The sequence below is a fragment of the Peromyscus leucopus genome, chromosome 14 (assembly GCF_004664715.2).
Source record: "Peromyscus leucopus breed LL Stock chromosome 14, UCI_PerLeu_2.1, whole genome shotgun sequence".
NCBI lineage: Eukaryota > Metazoa > Chordata > Mammalia > Rodentia > Cricetidae > Peromyscus > Peromyscus leucopus.
In genome coordinates, this window is record NC_051075.1 from 88,001,152 (window position 1) to 88,023,461 (window position 22,310).

The window sequence follows — 22,310 nt, forward strand, 5'->3', positions numbered from 1 at the left end:
CTGCCTTCTAAGTGCTGGGATTAAAGGTGTGCGCCACCACCGCCCGGCTCAATGTCCCTCTTATTTCCTGGAATATTTTCATTTCAACATCTCTACTGTTTTCTAGGATGTCTATGATATTTTATGTTAATAGATGTTTTACCTGCATATATGTCTAGTACAGCTTCCCTAACTAGTACATGCAGAGGCAAGAAGAAGTCACCAGATCCCCTGAAACTGGGTTTAAAATGGTATTTAATCACTATGTGGGTGCTGGGAATCGAACGCACGTCCTCTGGAAGGAAAGCCAGTGCTTTCAACCACTGGACCATCTCCAGGCCTTGATCTTTGATGTATTAATTTTTGTTATCCCTGACAAAATTTTTTTGGCACAACAGATAGTATTTCTACCACTTCAACTTTAAAATAAACATCCTAAAGTCAAACTTAAATAAACAGATCTAGGGTACAGAAAGTCAATGGAAACAGAATTTTCACCAGTTAGAAATTATATTCACATTTTTAAAAAATCACAACAGCATTTCCTTGTGCAATTCAGAAGTGAACTAGATATTTTAGAAATAGACTGTGGTGTCTACATCAGCCTACCGTCATTACTGTTCCTTAGACACCAGGACAAAAACTATACCTTATAGTTTCTCTATATTTAAATACTACTGTGGATTTTTTTTTCTACAGTTGATGTAATTATAAAACGCAGCAAACTGGACGCATGGAACAAACATGGGAGGTATGATGTGTTTTCAGGATATGGCATCTGGCCATTGACCACAGCATCTTGGAGCACAGTAAAGTCATTGAAATAGTTAACAGATGTGAGCCGTACTTGAAATATAAAAGTTCTATTGCTAAACATTATGTAGGGTCAGGCGAAAATTTGGCTCTTGGTCCATAACTTAACAAACTTGGCAAATGGAAAGTCGGGATCCAGAGGCAGAAAACACAACATCAGGGCCACACACTCTGCATTGTGTCAAAGCTCGTAAACTACTAACAATATGTACCCTGTGGTAAGGAGGCTTGATGAAGTATTAACACAGTACTGGATACTTAGAGAAATCTGAAGTCAATTTTCACATCTACTAAGGTAAAAACTAAATGCTTTCTGTAAGAGCAAATGAACAGGCTCTGTCCACATCCAGAAGGACATCCGCCAGTGTTAATTCCCAGCTTGCAATTCAACCGAAGGCTGGTATTGCCTTCCATCTACTTCATGGTCTACCCAGTGATAATCTTTCATAGCATCTCTTCTTTCCCAGTTCCCTTTTTTTTAAATTAACTTCCACTTCAGAATGAGTTGGCATTAATGATTCTGCAACGAATTGGAACAGAAATGGATCTTTTAACTCTTAAACCATAAGTTCATTCAAGTTGAGCTTTGAAGGTGGCTTGTGCAACTTTAGAGTTTGTGGTTTTATTCACTGCCTTGCAAATAAAGTCACCAGCTTCCATCACTTTGTAGAGATTCACACCCTGGCAAGGAAAAGAAAAAGACACTGAATGAGATGGGGAATTAGGGTAAAAAAGAAAAATGATAAAGCAAATTCATTTTTACTCACTAGTAGGTGCTTAGCTGTTTAAAATTATGAAGTATTTTTAAAAAATCACAACAGCATTTCCTTGTGCAATTCAGAAGTGAACTAGATATTGTGGAAATAGACTGTGGTGTCTACATCAGCCTACCGTCATTACTGTTCCTTAGACACCAGGACAAAAACTATACCTTATATTGTTTTGATCATTATCAATTCAGGCTCAACATTTATTTCCATAAAGTATTTAGGCAGTGTTTTAGATTTCTACACTTTATTAAAACATAATATGGAGGAGACTCCTCCAAATAACAGTATAATTCACAAATATCTCTAATGTTTAAGAAGGACAATGGTAGAATTTGAAAACAGTCCATAAAGTATCAGGAAAGAGGAAATAAAACAATAATGGATTGGAGATGTTTATACTTAGATACTTAATTGGGAAAATAATGTCTTTATTATATATAAAGAAACAAACTGGATACATTTATATGGATTTTAGGAAAGATGATTGCTTTTATTCTCTTTTTATTCTCTTTTTTCTTTCTTTCTTTTTTTTAAACAATATACAGCATCAGAATTGTGACATGACGTGAAATGGAGATCTGTAAGTCAGAGAAAATTAGCAGTATTTTGTATACAATTTTTTATATAATGGCACCTTCTGTGCCTAACATTTATCTGAAAGGATAAATAAAAGCAGCCGAGGTTTGGGAAAATCCCTGACTGACAGAGCACAGATGGTGTGAAGGCCAAGTTCAGGCATAGTCCTCATCTGTGGGCCTTAGTAACAACAGTATTTTACCCAGTGCTTTTGTTGTGGGAAGGACACATATATGAGAATGTCCACTGTACATTTGCCTTCATGTAGCATCTCACATGCTTTTACATCCTTCTTCAACATGAACTAGAAACAGTGATAACTGACAATTAAAATTAATCTTTGCCAGTAAACTGCTAGTAGCTATTTTTAGTATGTATGGAAATCTGATTTCCTCCTAAAATGGACAAGAATGAAAATTCACAAAGCTTTTCATAACATGTTCATTTTAATTTTTCTTTCTAGGGATGTTTCAGAACACTCTTTTTTATTTCTCTTTTTAATAATGGTCAAGAAAATGTTATGTAAAATGATTCTTTTAAACAGTTTTTATTTTCTTTTACATTATGAACATGGTTTCAGGGTAGCAGCATTCTTTTTTATTTGAGAAATTTGTTTTTGTCATGGAACATCTGAGTCTACATTTTAATTTAAATTCTTAATACAATGATATCTAAATAGTTTCATATGTCTTACATTTCCGAATTAAATCCACCAAGGGTTTGATGGAATATTTCAGTCTTTAATGTTCTTCTAAACTTTGTAAGAATTTCATTTCTAACAATTTATGCATAGGATATGCTAATATTATCTCAAGAAAGAATTTTGTTTTGATCTTTCTCTATAATTTCACCTAATTAGCTGATGTGAATATAAAAAATACTATATTTAATCTTAAATCATTTATCAGATGTCTAGAAAGTAATATGATATATCGTGAGGTTTCACATAGGTTGCATATTATTTTGTCCTCATGAAGCTTATGTGTATATGGACAATTAGAGACTCATAAATATAAATTTCTGTACTATACTTAAGTGCATGGAGAGAGATATGTCCACCTAACTAAAAGGACCAAGCAACTCATGAGGAAAGAGTAGAAAGAATGTGCCAGGGAAGAGGCTGTGAAGGTATAATCATGGTGCGTGTGGTGACGGGAGGAAGAAGCCACAAGGGACACTGTGGGCAAAGAACATCAACACAAAAGGCCTAAAAGAAACAGCACAGTTTGTGGAGGATGAGAAGAGCCACAGGGCATGTGAGTAGCAATGATCAAACTTGTCCCAGAGAGCATTTATGATGGAGAAGGTGCCAACAGGCCAGAGTGTGTTACACAGTAAACCTTGTTTTGGAGGAAATACAAGCTCACTGGAAGTTGCTGAAGCAGAAGCATAGTATGTGCATCCTTGCAGTACAGAAAAAAATCTTGTGGTAGTGATGAACTCAAATGCAAGTCTGGAACCACAATTAGTGCAGGGGATGAACACTCTACAAAGAGCTATGGTTCTATGATTATTACTATTGCTCTTGGTAAGTAACTGGTACTGTGGTTTGTAGTGACTGTAGTGTTCCTTAGTGTTAAAATCCTCCTCAACCTAAGGGTGAGATTTGATTTTCTGGAATTTGGCATTGAAACCTAAAGTTACAGGAAACATTTAACACTGGTTGTTAATTAAACTTAATTCATTCATTTAAGTTCTAAGAAAGGATTCATTTTTCTTCATTTTCAGTCACTGTCTTCTAAAACAATGATTAGGTCACTGTGTAAGCAAACCAGTATTTTCCTACAGAGAAGATAATAATAGATTTTGTGTTTTATAGACAACAGCTGTTAGTCTTTGGTGCCAGGTAAACTCTCAATGAATATTTATTGAGCATCTGTATGTTACAGACACTGAGTAAGAATAAGCTATAATGACTGCATTTTGACTGTCCAGGAAGCTAGAAGAATAAACAATATCATGATACAACTTTTGGGGCATGAACAAATAAAAACACAAAATTCCAGGGAAGCAACAAGGTCCTTATAGCTTTGCCTGGTATAGACAGAGTGATGCTAGGAATGGACCAGTTGGCGGTACCTCACTGTCTAGATGAAATAAGGCATGAGGTAAAAAACCGCTCAGAATTACATGAAAGCATAAATAAAGGGAAGCAGTGAAGAACAGAACAGAGTAACAGGTGAGCTGGATGCCACGGGAGAATTGGTGTAATTACGGTGAGACTGGAGAGGAAGAAGGGGGGAGTTATGTTGTAAGCTAACTGATGCTTTTATGGGTTGGCTGTGCAATAATCTCAGAATAGTCTTCTTGCCTTTCATGGTTTTCCATAAAACAGAATCTTCACTGTGCTGACAGATTTTGTTACTAAAGAAAAGAAAGAAAGCTCAGAATTGGCTTCAGCAGAGTTAGCTCATAAGACGTACCATTTTAGGTACCTAGAAAGAGGCTATTCTTGCCACCTGTGTCTTACATCTCACGTTCAGTTAAACTTTGCCCTTCCACTGGCCATTTGCAAAGTGTCAGGAGCCCCAGGCTAACATAATAATGCCAGCCTGACTGAGGATCTCGGCTTCTCTGAGGAGCCAAAAGCAAAACTACAGAGCATTGTAATCACAAAGACAGGAGCTCTCACACAGTAAGTGTGCAAAGGCAAAGCAGATAATAGATGGAAAATTATTTTGGAGTCCATAAAACTTTATAACGGAATGAGGACGCTATTGGTGACTGAGCTCTAGCAATAAGCACCTACAAAGTCTCTGAAACCCATTCACTATATTTTCCTTCTGTACATTCCAGCAAATAGCAATGAGGTAAAAGTTTGACCTCAGTTGCTTTTCAGCTTTGAGGAAGTATTCCTGTCTGAACCTGAAAAGAAAGCACGGATATTAAAAAAAATGGTGAAAAGAACTTACTGTATTGAGCCCCATGCCATTAAGCATATATATCAAATCCTCGGTGGCTACATTCCCAGAAGCACCTTTTGCATAAGGACAGCCACCTAATCCGGATACAGCAGAGTCCACCACATTAACTCCCATCTGAAAAATAAACCACAACACCTAAGGCATGTGCACGTGCGGAATATGAATCATCCACTTCCATTTAGCCTGTCATGAAGAACCAGCAAGCAAACTTTGAACCTGTTACCTTAACATAGTCGATGTTCACTTGATGCTAGAATAGTCCCTGGGGAATCAGTTCCTTTTCTGACTAAGTTCATCTCCTAGACCAACAAACACTCTGCTAAAAAGACCTTTGCAGCTGGGCCAGTCTTATACCAAAATTTAAAAGGTAGGGTTTTGTCTGTTTGTTCCCTCTAACAGCACAGCTGGTGGAGACAGAGCTTGAAGTAAGGTTAATTCATTTCTGGTTTTGGATATTCTCTAATTTCTTTAAAACATTGCAGGAATAACACAAAGCATTTGCAATACTACTGCTCAAAATCAAAGTCTCAGAAGACCGGAACTTGTGTATGGTAGTGAGGGGTGAGGCTAACATCTGCAGTGGGCTGTGTGGGCTCAATTTATCTATCCAATTTACCCAACACTATTTTGCACACACAACTCTGTTCCTCTGGAAGCAAAAGGTATTTAAGAGGCAAGGTGTTCCTCTCTAACTACAGCAGTTCACAGTCACTGAGCCCACCCTAACTGATACACGTCAGTTTTAAATGTTTTGTGTGCATGGCTCACAACTCTCACACCAAAACCCACACAAAGATTCTCTCATACTACTCCCACATCACAGGGAGGAACCTCAGGTAGAACAGGTTCAGAAAATTTGTGCAAGTGCCTGGTCTGATGGAGAATTCTATCCCCAGAGAACACACACTCTGCCTCTATCCACAGCCTCTGGAAGCTGAACATTAGTATAGATTGAGTGTTTGGACTTGGGGATGCAGAGGACAAAGAGCTTCTTTGCTGAGACCATGGAAGATAAAAGCACAATGATATCAAGAAAAGTCCTGGGTATCGGCTGTTGATAATATAAAAAGGGAGTTGGGTGTGCCATTCATCTGGGAAAGCTGTCAACTCAATAATCGAGGGGCTACATAAATATTTAATCAATTCTTTGCTCTTTATACTTGGCAGCTAATCTATTTAGTGGAATTTAACACAACATCCAAAGAGACAGAAGTTCCAATAGTCCTCACTACTGAGTACCCATTAGAATTATCTATGGTCCCTTAAAAAGTACTATTGGCCAGTGGTGCGTGAGCTGGCCTTTTGGAGACTAGCTATGGGGGACACCTTGCACAGCCTCGATGCAGGGGGAGGGCTTGGACCCACATCAACTGAATGTACCAGGCTCTGCTGACTCCCCACGGGAGGTCTTACCTTTAAAGAGGAGGGACTTGGGGGTGGGTTGGGGGAGAAGGTTGGGAGAGGCAGGAAGAGGGAAGAGAGGGGATCTGTGATTGGTATGTAAATAAATAAAAAATTCTTAATAAATAAATGAAAAGTACTAGTAGATAGCCCTCCCGCCCAAATTAGTTAAACAATTTGTATACACATAAAAAACATTATATGGTACCCCATAAGTATCAATTTTATGCACCTGTTAAAAATGGAAACAAGAAATAAATTACATTCTTTTACTTCTAAAAAAGTTATTGCAGATATTCCTAGTCAAAATTTGGAAGTGGTGATACCAAACATGTAGACAAGCAGAAAACAGACTAAGAAGCATTATTTATTTTAATTAAGTGTTTATTATAAAGAGGGAATGTGTTTAGAGTTCATAACTAAAATCTTATCATTATATATATTTGAAAACAATGCACAGACCACCTATATTTACTTCAGAGAGATTATCAGCATTAGAGGATGTCCTGTCTCTCATTAAACACAAGCTTGGCTTAGGAGAAGTGCTTAATGGGCGGGTATGTACAAGGACATGCGTGCGTGCGTGCGTGCGTGCGTGCGTGCGTGCGTGTGTGTGTGTGTGTGTGTGTGTGTGTGTTTAGGTTGTGTGTGAATTACACACCACAAGCTTTTGTGAAACTACAATAAAAACAAAGCATTTGCCTTTTTATTTATCTCAGAAGCAATGTCCATCTTGAGATGAACAGCCACATGGTGGCAGTGTAACCTTAGAATCCCCAGGTTCACATCCAGTGTTCACAACCCACTGGGTCTCAGTCAGAGAGGACAGCTAATATGTAAAACAATCCATCAAGTGAACAACTTTCATACATTTAAAATAAATATAAGAACAACAAGACTGCAGGATGCATGAAGCCACAGTTAAAATATCCTTTGTGTGCTTGGTTACTTCTTCCTTTGACTTGAAATATTTAGTAACCAAAACTATGATTCCAGTAACTAAACATAAACTCCCAGCAATCATGGAACTTAGCATTAGAAACAAAAATTATGAAGTTTTGTGTCCTGAGTGCCAAGAAGTAACTTACCATAATCAAACAACATGCCAGGCCTCAAACACAAAATAAAGCAAAGCAAACAACAGGAACACTCAGTTGAAATGTCCTTACAGCCCCTCATTTACTCTCTCTCTCTCTTACTAATCAATAAATCAACCCCTTGACTTCAGTGGTGATTTCCACCTGCTTGAGCTCTGTACATCTGTGTAAAATTGGTATTAATTGCCATCTCTAGAAAGTAATAAATTAGACATAGATATATTATAAGCATATTGGGTCTTTTCTACAACAGTAGGTGAATTCTGAGGCATGCTAATTTTACACAACACTCACATTCTGCAGACATGCCAAGTAAATAAAGGTTATTTTGACATGCTGCTTAGAAATAATCCCCAATCAATAAATAAGTGTGTTTACATAATGGAAATAAACAAATCCTTTTGAAAAATTTAAAAAGCGCCCTATCCTGTTTTCAAAATATCCCATGCAGTCTAAGCTTTAGGTATTGAAGTTACTAAAGTCTCAGGAACACTTAACATTTGGCAATGTTAATTTTTTAAAAAATCATCTATTATTTTACTCTCTAAGAACTTTCTTTAAAAATCTGCAAAGATGTTAGATTTAAAGTAGCAGTTCGGATATTTAAAATTATTCCCTTTGGAATTAAAATTACTCAGGGGTAAATGTCCATACAGGATAAAATAACAAAATTGTACTCATTGGGCCAGGAGAGATGGCTCAGTGGTGAAGGTCCTCTTCCAGAGCACATGAGTTTGGACCCAGGATCCATGTTGGTTGGCTCACAGCTGCCTGTAACTCCATCCCTAATGAATCTGACACCTTTTTCTGGCCTCAGGGGACACAGATGTAACATACATACACATACACACATCAAAAATTTTAAATTAAAAAAGTTACCATCATTTTCTGGTAAATTTGACTCCTCATCATAGCCAGTGTTCTGTCTAGTGAAGGACTGCAGTCACCAGTATTATTATTTCTATTTACTAAGCCAGGCATCACTAATGGATCACAGTACCCTTTTCTGTAAGCCCAGATCTTGCCAAGAAATGCTTCTCAACCGAAAACTTAAATTGCTACTCCATGTTGAACTATGGTACCCCAGAGGACTCCCACTTGCCATGTAAATATATTGTGAAGATGATATCATGCTATGAGAACCACAGGTGACGAACAGTTGACACCCATGAATAATGCTGCCTGTTTTGGACGCTAATGATGTGTCAAAACCAGTGTATCAGCCATTCTATGTCTATTCATGCATGTATGTATCTGCATTCAGAAATGAATACGGTCATTACTAAAGCTTTCATATAACAGACCTCGTCTTTGAAATAGAATTTCTTAAACTCCTTCCTCTTTTGCTTTAGAAATGAGTCAGGTTATATCATACCTTCACGTGGTATAGTCATATTGAAATAGAAATTAAAGAAGTGTGATTAGGCGGAAAAAATGTATAACAAGGAAATTTTCATTTCGATAAGACTGAGAAAATAGCAACGGTGTTAACAAATATTTATGAAAGCTTATTTTTCACAGGGATTGTCAGCTTCACAATGGAAAAAGCTCCACAACACCAGTGTGAAGTAACTAATACTACATGTCCATTTGATGGGTGAGAAAACTTGAGGCTCACAGAAGGCAAGTGATATGTACCACTTCACACGTTTGATATGAGATCAACTAAGGAAGGGCCAGTTGTACACTGGGGCTGATAGTACTAGTTCATATTTAACATGAACTAAGTGGCAGATCCCGACAAACACTTTACCCCATCTTTCTGGACCTGAAACATTGGTCTGGGATGTGGGGTGAGCCGAGGAAGGAGTGCTGACAGGTAAGAAAGCCTCCCTTTTCTTGTGAGACTTCCTTCTCCTTAGCAACGTCATCAAGACGGTCCAGGAAAAATACGCTTGCCCTACTGCTTGTATTTCTAGGAGGACAGCCCAAGAAAATCTCAGAAAACGTTGACACAGATTTATGTTCAAGGCTGGGCATTCTTTCTACTATTTCTTGTAACAGTAGAAATCAGTTCTTGTGTTAAATATATAACATGGAGAAAATAGTTAATAATTTATGTAATAGAAACTATCACAGCACAGTTTCATAGGATATTTAAGGGTTTGATTGATTTTTGAGGAGATAAAAGATAAAACAACAAGATATTCGGTGTCAATTTGCATTTCCAAACTGTATCTAGTCCTCTAGAGTAATTATATATCACAAGTGCTTAGAGCAAATGGGCTTTATTGGCGAATGTTTACTCTGTTCACAACTCTCTTCTGCTGGCGGTACAACAATCACAGAAGTATCCTGCTCTATCCCAGCCACTTACTGGGTTCAATTCTGTATATGATTGTTGTCAGTGTTACCCGTTTTTCTCCTTTTAAATTTGTGTATATGGATTGTACACTGCAGTGAGCTTCACGGCAATGTCTTCAGACATGTACTAATGCACTTGAGTGTAGTGGTATTGTGTTCCCCAAAATATTGTGTACTCTAATAAATTTATCTGGGGTCAGAGAACAGACAGCCACTAAATACAAAGGCTAGAAAATGGTGACACTCACACCTTTAATCCTAGCATTCCAGAGATAGAAATCCCTCTGGATCTCTGTGAGTTCAAGGCCACATTGGAAATAGCCAAGCATGGTGACACGCCTTTAATCCAGAAAGCCAGCTTTAATCCCAGGAGTGGTGTAGAAAGCAAAAAGATATATAAGGCGTGAGGACCAGAACTAGAAGCATTTGGCTGGTTAAGCATTTGGCTGGTTAAGATTTTGGCTGGTTAAGCATTCAGGCGTTTGAGCAGTAATTCAGCTGAGACCCATTCCGGATGAGGACTCAGAGGCTCCAGTCTGAGAGAAAAGACAGCTGAGATCCGTCGAGGTGAGATAGCTGTGGCTTGTTCTGTCTCTCTGATCTACCAGCATGGACCCCAATACCTGGCTTTGGGTTTGATTTTATTAATAAGAACCTTTAAGATTCCTGCTACACTTGAGTCATATTCAACCCCCATCCAATGCTTGCTCCCCCTACTGCATAAGCCTTATCTACTTTACTTCTTGAGTGAATGTTAGTTCTGTCTCTTTGTTCTTTATCGGCCAGCCGTGGTTTCTAACTAACATAGTTAACACAAAGTATCTATACCAATGTCCCTTAAACACAACAGAATTTAATGAGCACTGGTTTCAGTTAATAGATAAATATAAGGCAATATCTAAGCTTCCATATCTCTAATTCTTAAATGATGGCTAACATTCAGGTTGCTACAACATACTTCAGTAGCAAGAGACAGAATTGACATAAAAAAAAATCTCACATGTCAACACTGAGATGTTAGCAAATGCTACTTCCTGACTTGTACACTATTTCCTGAAATAAGAACATTTAAGTGTCAAAAATAGTATGAGGTTCTAGTTCAATTGAGGATTTCTATGCTCTATGCCAAAAAACTTATCGTTTTCCCTTATGAACACTAAAAATATGTATTATTTCAAATCCCCAAATGAAAGTTAACGCATAAAAAAGTCTGGATACCCATAATCTTTTGACCTGACTGTGTAAGAATTACAGATCACTGTAGCTCTTCACCTAAACTCTGTTTCATCTTCTTCCAGGATCCAGCTACACATTAGCAAATTGCTGTTGTACTTAAATGCATGAGACTGTGCTTAAGCGGTAGCATGTGAGCAACGTCATACATGCCCTTTCTCAAACAAGTTCCTTTTTTTTTTTTTCAGAAACTATGTAGTTTTTTCCTTTCAAATAATCAAATGCAAATGCCATTGAGACCCTCAGAAATGGTGAACCACCAGCAAGAAAACACCTGGGGTCCCAAATGATCATGTGAGAACAGGCATCCACATACAAGGAACGTAAGAGTAGGAGAAGCAAGCATTGTTTGCACCATTATTCATTTTGATCTATAGCATGATATAAGAATATCCAGCTCAGGAACAGTTACTAAGCTCCTAGCTACACTCTGCTGTTTGGCTCGTTTCTTTCCATTTCCTACATTCCTTGTTTCCTCCTTTTTGATAACGGCTCTTTTGTTAATTGGCTATTTTTATGTTTGTATTTTGTCGAGGATGGTGACTTAAGATTTTGACTTCTAAGTTATTTGTGAATGACTCTATACATGTGTGAAATTGACAAAATTTAAAAGGTAAATAAAAAATAAAGAATAATACCCTATAATACCAACAATACCCTTCTTCAATTATAATTACCTTCTAATAACTCTGTGACAATGCACAGACCTCAGAACAGCTTGCTTTTAATTTCTTCTTTGTACTTTCATTTCCCCACTTTTCACTTCTGCATAGATTATCCCATAATATTTATTCTACTTGTGCGTGAGTGTGAGTGTGTGTGTGTGTGTGTGTGTGTGTGTGTGTGTGTGAATATGAGTGCTGTTGCGCACAGATACTAGAAGAGGGCATCAGGGTCCCTAGAGCTGGAGTTACAGGTGACTGTGAGATGCCCTGTGAGTGCTGGGAACCAAATTCTGAGTTAATGCTCTTAACTACTGAGCTATCTCTCAGGCCACTGTTAGATCAATTAAAACTTTGAATTTATTTTACCATTCCATTTCAGAGCTCTCTAAAGAATTTGTATAGGATAAGAAGGGCAGAGATTTGAGTCTTTGTCTTGGTGAAAACTCATCTGTGGGGTGGGGAGCGGCAGACCAAAAAGAAGGATGAGTTATGGGAAGAGAACATTACAACCCAGAATAGAAAAAACTCCCTAAACATTTACAATCCAATAAGAAGTACTACAGATCATTAAGAAAGGTGACAGTAGCATGCACTGTTTTCCGCCATTGACAAGCTCTGAAACAAAGAAGGCCATCATGATGGCAGAAGAGGGCAGAGCTGTCGGCAGATGAAAACCACACAGCCTAGTGTTTTATCAATTAGTTTAAGAAGACCAAACCTTTACAGTGGGTAACAGTTAATACAGAGACTCATAACCAGTCAAGATACTGAGAAACACAACTATGGAATGCTCAGCCCTGAAAATAACACCTCCTATAAAAATCCCCCTCTTCCAGGCCCAGGAAACATCACAGAAAAGAAGGTGGATGAACATGCAGAAAGGTGAAAGTCGGGGGAGGAGCAGTCGGGAAGAAGGAGATCATAGGAGCAGGAAAGGTAAGAGAGGGGGACGGGATGAATATACCCACAATGCCTGGCATGCATGTGTGAAACTGTCCAAAATTAAAAAGAATAAATAAATAAATAAATAAATAAATAAATAAATAAATAAATAAATAAATAATAAAATAGAAAGAATTCAAACTTCTCTTTGGAAACCACTGTCACTTGTGGACATCTTGTATGGCTACTTCACCTCCCTGTTCCCCTAACTGTAAAACGAGGAAGTCTGTGTTGAGGAATGTGTTGGTCACACAGCCCAGCATCTAGCTCTCAGCTACGTGGAAGAAGAGTCAGGAGGATCCGAAGATCCACGCGTGGTATAGCACTTTAAGGGGCAGACACGACAGGGCAGGCGCACATAGGAACACAAAGAGACAGTGGCTGCAGGCACAAAACAGGCAAAGGTCCCAGCAAGGAGGGGAAGGCCAGGCTGGCAGGAAGTCCCATCCCGAGTCTCGAGGCTGTTCGTGATTGATAGCTGCCAGAAGAGGGAAAGTCAGTTTCCTTCAATAGCGATGCTGGGTTTATCGAAAGCAGGATCTAAGCTTAGGTGAACCTCAAGTTGGTTGGCCAGGGACTAGAGACAGGGGATGATGGTTTAGGAAATGGGAAAGAATGTGATAAAAATAAATAAACCGTATGAAATTCGCATAGAATGAATAAAAGCATTTGAAAATTAAATAAAAATCTATATGGTATGGCTACCAGTAGAGCGAATGTTATGCATGCGAGTCATAGAAGAAGCCATCTCTGAATGGAAGGAAGAAAGAGTATAGACAGCATTTAAGTTAGAAGCCATAGAGCAGATCTAATTAAAAGTAAAGAATGGTGCTATACATAGAAAAAAAAAGATAACAAGAGTTCTTATGACTAGTGGCCATAGGATGAACAGGAAGATGAGGAGGTAAATTAAAAGAGAAAACTATTCTTTGAGGTACTGTGGGGCAGACAGATAAAATTTCAGAACTAGGGTAAAGGAACGAGATGCTGGATCTTCTGAGAAAAATAAGTGACCAACCTTGTCCAAAACATAATACTTGAGTTTACACACTCAAAGCACAGAAAAGATTTGATCGTCACCTTCTGCCTCTCTGACACTAGCTCTCATCCGAGTTTTCCTCTCACAATACTCAGTTAAGTTTGCATTAAGCTGGGGGTGGCGTGAGTGGCATAATGAAGTGCAAGGAAAGAGGACAGATCTGCGTAACTGTAAATAGCTCCCACAGTGGCGGAGACTGCTGCATGCTTTTATAATAATCTTAAAAAAAAAAAAATCACAGGGTTTTACAATCAGGTAATAGCCAAACTCCAACCCCCCACCCCACACCCCCATCCCCGTTCAACTGATCAGCTGATTAACTGATGTTAAGTGAGTTGAGCTCCTCTAGGAAGTCACAGAGTTCACATGGATTTCATCTACGAGCTGATTCAGAACAGGCCTTCTTTCTGGACTGTTTCTGGTAAGAGGTAAATAACTCCCAGTTCTGAAGCAGATGCTGAAGTGAGGCCCCTAACACTGACGTTAAAGCCGATGCCAATAAACATAAGCAAAGGACGGAGCAACAAAGACAGGAATTGATTAAAGGAGGAAAGAACTGGAAATGCAGGGTTTGGGATCAAGGGTAAACAGTGCTACCCGTATTGACAAACCGGAGAGGGTGGGGAGGTTATGCAGGGCAGCTGCCCGGAAGAAGTCAGTCAAAGCGGCAAGCAATACATCAGCTTGAACGGCACTCTTCTGCGCCTCGCTAAATGCCACGATACCTAGACTAGAACGAGTTGTCTTGAAAAATATTTAAAGTATAACTGATGAAGTAATTATAGAAATACAATATATACACACTCCCAAGGGCAAGTGTGTCTGCACATGGAGCAACTGGGGTTGATCCAATTCACCAGACAGCATCACATATTTGAGGATAGAAAAAAATTATATTAATTTTTATTTTATTTATTCATCACCTGTCTTTTCCCCCATGAACCATATTTTCTTAGACACACATTTTCATCAAAATGGTGTTTTGGAAACTGCTGTGTGTGTGTGTGTGTGTGTGTGTGTGTGAGAGAGAGAGAGAGAGAGAGAGAGAGAGAGAGAGAGAGATGTGGACTAAAGTTGATCATCTTCAGCTGGAGCTGTCATGTTCTACCTCAGATCTGGAACAGAGGCAAAGAAATAATCCATTTTTGAGATCTCTCATGTAAGAACTACAGGCAAGCACTGTTTCTGAGAACAATGGCAAGAACTTCACTCCTTAGAAAAATAAAAGTAGATATAAACTACAATTAATTATACAGGAAATAAAGTGGGTTGTGACCAAAATCACATATGCAGAAAACATGATATAATCAATGTGTGAGACAATTGTGCATATTTTCTTAGAAAAGACTGAGATATAGATGAAGACTTTTAGCCACATATTTTAAGATGCTTATGTGGTGAAGAAAATATTCTGTATAATAAGAATACAGAGGAAAATGCAAATTTTGGTTGATTGTAAAGTATCACTCTGGCCACCTAATTCTTCTCAGATGTTAGTACTGAAATACTGACCTCTCCATTGCTGAAATGCCAAGAAAATCTAAATCTTATAGAAAGAATTACTTCCATCATGAATGAGGTCATCAACTTTGAAAGCAGACTTTCTGCAAATACTGACCTTAGTTTGCTCAGTTAGTTACTTCTCTATTGCTGTGATAAATACCATGACCAACTTGGGAGGAAATGGTTTGTTTGACTGACATATCCCCTTTCACAGTCCACTGAGGGAAGCTGAGGCATGAACTCAAGGCAGGAACCTGAGGAAGGAAGTGAAGCAGAGCCAAAGAGGAATGTGGCTTGCTTGTTCCTCATGTCGTGCTCAGCCTGATTTATCATACAACACAGGATACTTGCCTGGGGGTGGCACTTTCCACAATGAGCTGAGCTCTCCCACATCAATCATTAATCAAAAATACCCACAGACAATTTGATGGAGACATTTTCTCAATGGGAGATCTTCTTCCCAGACAACTCTTGAATTTATCAAGTTGACAAAAACCAACTGGCACACCCAGGAACACCTAATTTAGTAATTAAGTCATGAAATACAATGTCAAATAAAATTCAAACATTAAAAGCTTCTGCTGTTAAAACTTGGGACAACAGAATTACTCTGGTGTATCTCTTCCTCAAACCTGAAAATACAGTGGACCAATAACTAAACAAAGACATAGTGGCTTCAGGCAAAGGCTCCACAAATACAAAACTCTAGATGGTATACAACCACAACATCCAATGCTGAAAGACAAAATTAAGTTATCTGCATACAAGTAACATTAGACAACTGAGCAGATCATTCTTACATGTATTTAGAAATATACATGCATATACATATATATGTATATAAAGCAATTAATGACAAAGGACATGAATCTGAATGAGAGTGGGAAGACATACACAGGAAGGTTTGGAGGGAAGAAATGATGTAATTATATTATAATCTCAAAAAAGTTAAAGAAATAATAATAATAAAGAATAAAGTTATTAAAACCATACTTTAAAAAAAAACCTTGCTAAAGATTGTGACTTGAGACAGCAAAGTCCATGTGGTTTTTTGTCAAGGCTACCAAATACCTCTACATTTAAAAAGCTTCAAGGCAATGTCTAACATTTTTTAAAAATTTATGTAACTTTAATCCCTTTAAAGAATTAAAATCCAAGATTCCTTTAGTTAATAATGAAGACAGAAGCAGACACAAACCTTTAGGTCTCAGTAACATATAGCTACCCCTTCGTATTTGCCATATTGACTTGATCAGTTTCACAAAAAGAAAAATCACATCTGGAGTATACAGAAAAATACCCTAAATGGACAAAACCAGGCTAATTTTTATCTGGGCAAGAATACAAGCTAAGTGTCTCAGTATTAGAGATGAACAGGAACAATGCTTTCTGTACTTCAAACTCCCAAAGAACAGGCCCAATTGGCCCCAAGAGTTCTTCCTTGTTCATTCTTTTCTCTATTTCAGAGGAACTGACCGACCTCAGCAAGCTACATTCCCACAGGTTCTCAGGTCAGCTTGGGTCCTTCTGAAATTAGTCAAAAGAAGGCTTTTATAGAATGAAGAAGCCTAAGTATTGTCTCCACCAGTACTGTGGGTGGTGGCTTCTGTAAAGCTCTAAGATTTAAAATACCTGATGTGGATTTTGAACTGGCTGAGCATGATTCCAGTTCCTTTCTTGAAACAACAGTATATCCTGTATTTGACTGGGTATAATGAGATAAAATTTCATGGATTTTTTTTTTTCTTTAAATTGAAAATAGATTCTTCATGCTGGATGGCAGACCGAGTCAGAGTCTCCAGAGAACCCCACTGAACTGCACCTAACTTCTCCCGGACCCTGTAACCTTTACTGGCTATAAGTTACCCCAAAATAAACTTCCTTTTAACTAAAAAAAAGAAAGAAAATACATTCTTTTTCATACAATAGATCCATACCACAGTTTTCCCTCCCTCAACTCCTTCCAGCTCTTCTCCACATGCCCTCTCCCCTAGGTCCACCCTCACTCCATTTCCCTTCATGAAAGAACAGGTCTCCAAGAGAGAGCAACCAAATCAAACAGGACAAAACTAGATACACTAAGACAAGGCAAAAGCCCTCCTATCAAAACTGGACAAGGCAAACCAGGCAAAAGAAAACCACAAACTGTAGAGGCCCTGTCCTTGTGGGAACCAGAACCTCCTTCTCTCTTATCTCCTTTTCCTAGTTTCTGTTATTCCTCGAGTCATCTCTTTTCTCCATGTTTCATGACTTCTACATTGCCCACACAGAAGTCACAGAGTTTTATATAACAAAAGTGCTCTCCTGGCAAAGTACTCTTTTTTCGACCCATCTTGAACCCCATATGCCAGTTACTGAAGGCAATGCACTAATGTGGAAGACCTAAGTGTGCTGAACCACATCTGCCTTTTTAGCTGGGAATGACAGAGGAATGGAGGAAGAGAGTGTCATATGTAGAGTCTCACAAAGGCACATGGTTAAGGTGGTGAAGGAAGATCTTTCTATAAGAGAGACTATTCTGAGCAATAAATATTTGCTATATACATTTTTATCTCAATATGTTCAATATAAAGTTCATCAACAGAAATAAATTGATGTCTCAGGTATCTCAGTGACTATTGCTTTTTAAGATTAAGACAGACCTTAATAATTGATAATGGTGAATGTTGAGTCTACCACTAAATAGGCATTTTGAGTTCCTACCTCATGTGCAGTGGTAGCAAACATAGAACACAAAATATGTTCTGTCAATATGACTAATATTGTAGTGAGGGAGAAATACTTCAAACAGATGTCTTAGGTTTCTATTGCTGTCATAATATAGTACCACCAAAAGTACCTCAGGGAGGAAATTGTTTATTTCTTACAATTCTCAGAGGTCACACTCCATCACTGAGGGAAGTCAAGGCAGAAACTGAAACAGAATCCACGAAGGAATGCTGCTTGCTTACTGGCTTGCTCCTCATGGCTTCCAGGACCACCAGCCAGGGGTGGCTCTGCCTACAGTGGGATTAGCCCTTCCACATCAACAATTAATAAAAAAAAAATGCCACAAAGATTTGCCTATAGGCCGGTCTTATGGAGGCATTTTCTCAGTTAAGTGTCCCTCTTCCCATCTATATTTAAGTTTGTGTCAAGTTGACATAAAATGACACAAGAGCTATGTAACAAGGTGATAAAATGATACTGGAAAACATTTGACAAAGATGAGTGGCTAGCAGAGAGTCTGTCAAAGGTTACTTTTCAGCTGAAGAAGTATTTGAGCTGATCTCTGGATATAACAGAAAGGTGAACTGCTAACTGCTCAGAAATAATAGTGTCACTAGTAAAATGAGCAAAGTCAGAACAAGCGTTTCAGAGAGGAAATGTTTGACGTGCTTAGAGTGTAATAAGAAAACAGTTGTGCCTGGAATTGGGGGGCGGGGTGTCAGCGATTACAACACAGACACACGATAGAGCTGAACTCATGGGGGAAAAAACCATTTATTTATCAAGTTAGTATCATTTGTGCATCAGCTTCAAGCTCCAGCTCACAAGTGTTTCATCAATAAGAATAAAAAAGTCAGTTAATGATGCTTTCTTTCACACCACAAATGAGTTTTCCCTTTGATAGGTCACCAGGGAACTTTCGAGGGAGTCAAAACTCACAAGAAGACAATGACAATAGCGTCATACTTACATTTATTTTTCAAATACAATATCTTTCAGATTTTAGGTTTTTTAATTTTTGTAACAAACTGTGGGGATTTTTGAGAACATCAGAAATTAAATTACTATATTTACGTGATTTCCACCCTACTTTCTCTGCCTCTCACATTTCCCTTCCCACACCACTGCCTCTCAGATTCATGATTCCTTCTTCTATGAATATTAGTTATGTATATGTATATATCACACATGTGACTGTGTAACATACTGGGTACATTTACTTCTGCACACACATACATGGGTTTAGGGCTGACCACTTGGAATTGGAAAACTATCAGGGTGCTTGTCCCTAGAAAAACTAATCCTTCCTCCCCCTCTTCTGTGAGGTTCCCTGTGCTCTTCCTAATACTTGGCTGTGGGTCAATATCCATTCAATTGAAGGATTTTTTTTTTCATTCTCTAGTTTCTGTGAATAGAGTGGCAGAGAACATGACTGAGCAACTATCTGTGGAATAGAACATGGAGTCTTCTGGAGATGTGCCAAGGAGTTGTTTAGCTGGGTCATACGGTATATCTACTTTTAGCTTTTTGAGAAGTCACACTGATTTTCAGAGCACCTACAATAGTTTCAATACCACCAACAGTAAATGACAGTTCCCCTTCCCCACATCATCACCACCATTTGTTGTTGGCAGTTTTTGTGATCTTAGCCATTCTGACTAGAGTGAGATGAAATATCAGAGCACTGTTACTATGTACTTCACTGATTGCTAAGAATGTAGAACCAAACACCTTTTTAGATATTTCTTAGCCATTTTTATTTTATCTTTTGAGAACTCTCTGCTCAGATCTGTCACTGATTATGTAAAAAAAAAAAATTCTTGACAGTGCCATATTTATTTAGTTTTATTTATTCATTTGATACTGCAAGATAATGCTCTTGTACCCTGTAAAGATTTGTTACTCAAATTGGTTTAATAAAACACTGATTGGCCAGTAGCCAGGCAGGAAGTGTAGGCAGGGTGACCAAACTAAGAATGCTGGGAAGAGGAAGGGTAGAGCCAGGAGTTACCAGCCAGACGCAGAGGAAGCAAGATGAGAATGTAGTACTGAGAAAAGGTACCAAGCCACATGGCTAAACATAGATAAGAATTATGGGTTAATTTAAGTTTAAGAGCCAGTCAGCCATTAGCTCAGGCTAACTATTAACTAGCTCTTACACTTAAATTAACCCATAATTCTTATTTATGTTTAGCCATGTGGCTTGGTACCTTTTCTCAGTTCTGCCTTCACATCTTGCTTCCTCTGCATCTGGCTGGCGACTCCTAACTCTTCCCAGAATTCTCTTCTCAACTTGTCCCACCTATACTTCCTGCCTGGCTACTGGCCAATCAGCACTTTATTTATTAACCAATCAGAGCAACACATTCACAGCATACAGAGCCCTATCCACAACACTTCTGCCTACAATTTGATTTTTGGCACTTGTAACTTAATAAAGATTGTTCTTTCCTCTTCCATTGATTTGTTTTGTTTTGTTTTTGAGACAGGGTCTTTCAGTGTAGCTCAGGCTGGCCTCAAACTCAGAGATAACTGCCTGCCTCTGTCTCCCTGCCAGTGGGATTAAAAGTATGTGTCACCATACCCAGCTGATTCCCAGTTGATTTTAACTTTTTTTTTGTTAGAAAATACAGATTATAAATTTTATCATCTTAGCTATTCTTTACGTAGATAACAAATGACTTGTCATTGGCGAGCAAAAATGTGGCCAGTGACTGGCACCCCTATTGTTTGTGCTGCTGTTGTTGCTCTTGTTTGTTTTGCAGACAGACAGTAACTACACCGGGTGTTTGTTCCAGATTTCCTTTTCATACAAACAGCTGTGCATTTGCAAGGTATTGAGTTGTTAAGATCAGCTCAGTGATCAGCAACACCACTTTACACTGTTGAGGATGGAGGCTTTTGAAAGTGGTCCTTATATGGTCATTACTAGTTTTCAGAGTATAAAACCAAGTGAACTTTAGTAAACACCCAACAAAAAGGCACACACATTTCCTTTGACAAGTATTTCCCATGGCCATTGTTCAGGAATTCTTTTACACAAAAGTCTTGTTTGGGTTCCGTATTCTGTTCCACTTTATAAATTTTGGCAGAAATGCTGCTCCATGGAATCATAAAAGCCCTGGGTACCCAAACAATCCCAAGGAAAGGGAACAGTCCTGGAAAGACTGCCATTCCAGATTTCAAGATATAGTACAGAGACATTTTTTTATGGGTTGTTTGTTTCCTTGATTCTTTGTGGGTTGTGTTTGGTTGGCTGTTTGTTGGTGGTGTTCTGTTTTGGTTTTCTTTTCTTTCTTTTTATGTTCTAGACACTAATTCCCCATCAGATGCAGAGCTGGCAAAGATCCTCTCCCACTCGGTGTGCTTCGACTTCATCCAACTGGTTGTTTCCTTTGCTGGACCGAAACAGTTTAGTTTTATGACAATTATAGTTTTATTTGTCAATTGTTGGCCTTAGTTCCTGAGTAAATGGAGCTCCATTCAGAGTTCTTTTTAGAATCTATATCCTGTAGAGCACTGCTGATGGTTTCTTTCCCCAGTTTCAGAGCTTCATGTTTCATATGGAGACCCACTTGGAGTTTATTTTTGTGCAAGATGATAGATATAGATATGAATCTAATTTCACTCTCCTACATGTGCACATCCAATTTTCCTGGCACCATTTGTTGAAGACACTGCCTTCCCTCAACCATGTGTTGCGACACTTTATCAAATATGACATGTACTTAATTACATACACTCATATGTGGGTTTTCTATTTTGTTTTATTGATCTATAGGTCTGCTTTTGCATCAGGATTTTTTTTTGTTACCACAGGTCTGTAATGTGGCTTGAAATCTGGTCTGTCTATCCCTCCAGCATGATTCTGTCCATTCAGGTTTGCTTTAGCTGTCTTGGATCTTCTGTGCTTCCATATGAATTATAAAATACTTTTTCTATGTCTGTGAAGACTATCATGGGGATTTTGACTAGGATTGCACTGAAACTGTACATTGTTTACAGTAGAATGGTCATTTTCACAATATTAACTCCACCAATCTATGAGCATGGGAGGGTGTTCCATCTCTTGGTGTCTTCCCTAGTTTCTTCAGATATTCAACGTTTTCATTGTAGATGTCTTCACTTCCTTGTCCAGGTTTATTCCTAGATATATTCTTTTAGAATATTATGAGTAGAAGTTTTTCTATGATCTCTTTCTCAGCATATCTGTCTTCAGTATACAGAAAGACTACTAATTTTTAAAAGTTACTTTTGTGTCCTGCAACTTTGCTGAAAGTGTTGATTATGTCTAGTTTTCTGGTGGAATCATTGGGCTTCCTTACACACACTGTAACATCTTCTACAAATAGTGA

At 38.3% G+C, this 22,310-nt stretch overlaps 1 protein-coding gene across 1 annotated transcript in view; it reads right to left on the minus strand.

Moving 5' to 3' along the window:
* Positions 1–745: 745 nt before the first annotated feature.
* The window catches only part of Hmgcll1 (3-hydroxymethyl-3-methylglutaryl-CoA lyase like 1), a 119,954-nt gene continuing 98,389 nt past the window's right edge, over positions 746–22,310 (minus strand). Inside the window, exons 8-9 of the mRNA XM_028864950.2 lie at positions 5,051–5,176; positions 746–1,473 (exon numbers count right to left, since the gene is read on the minus strand). Of these exons, the coding sequence (XP_028720783.1) occupies positions 1,363–1,473; positions 5,051–5,176 (237 nt within the window). The 3' untranslated portion in view covers positions 746–1,362. The remainder of the gene's footprint in view (positions 1,474–5,050; positions 5,177–22,310) is intronic.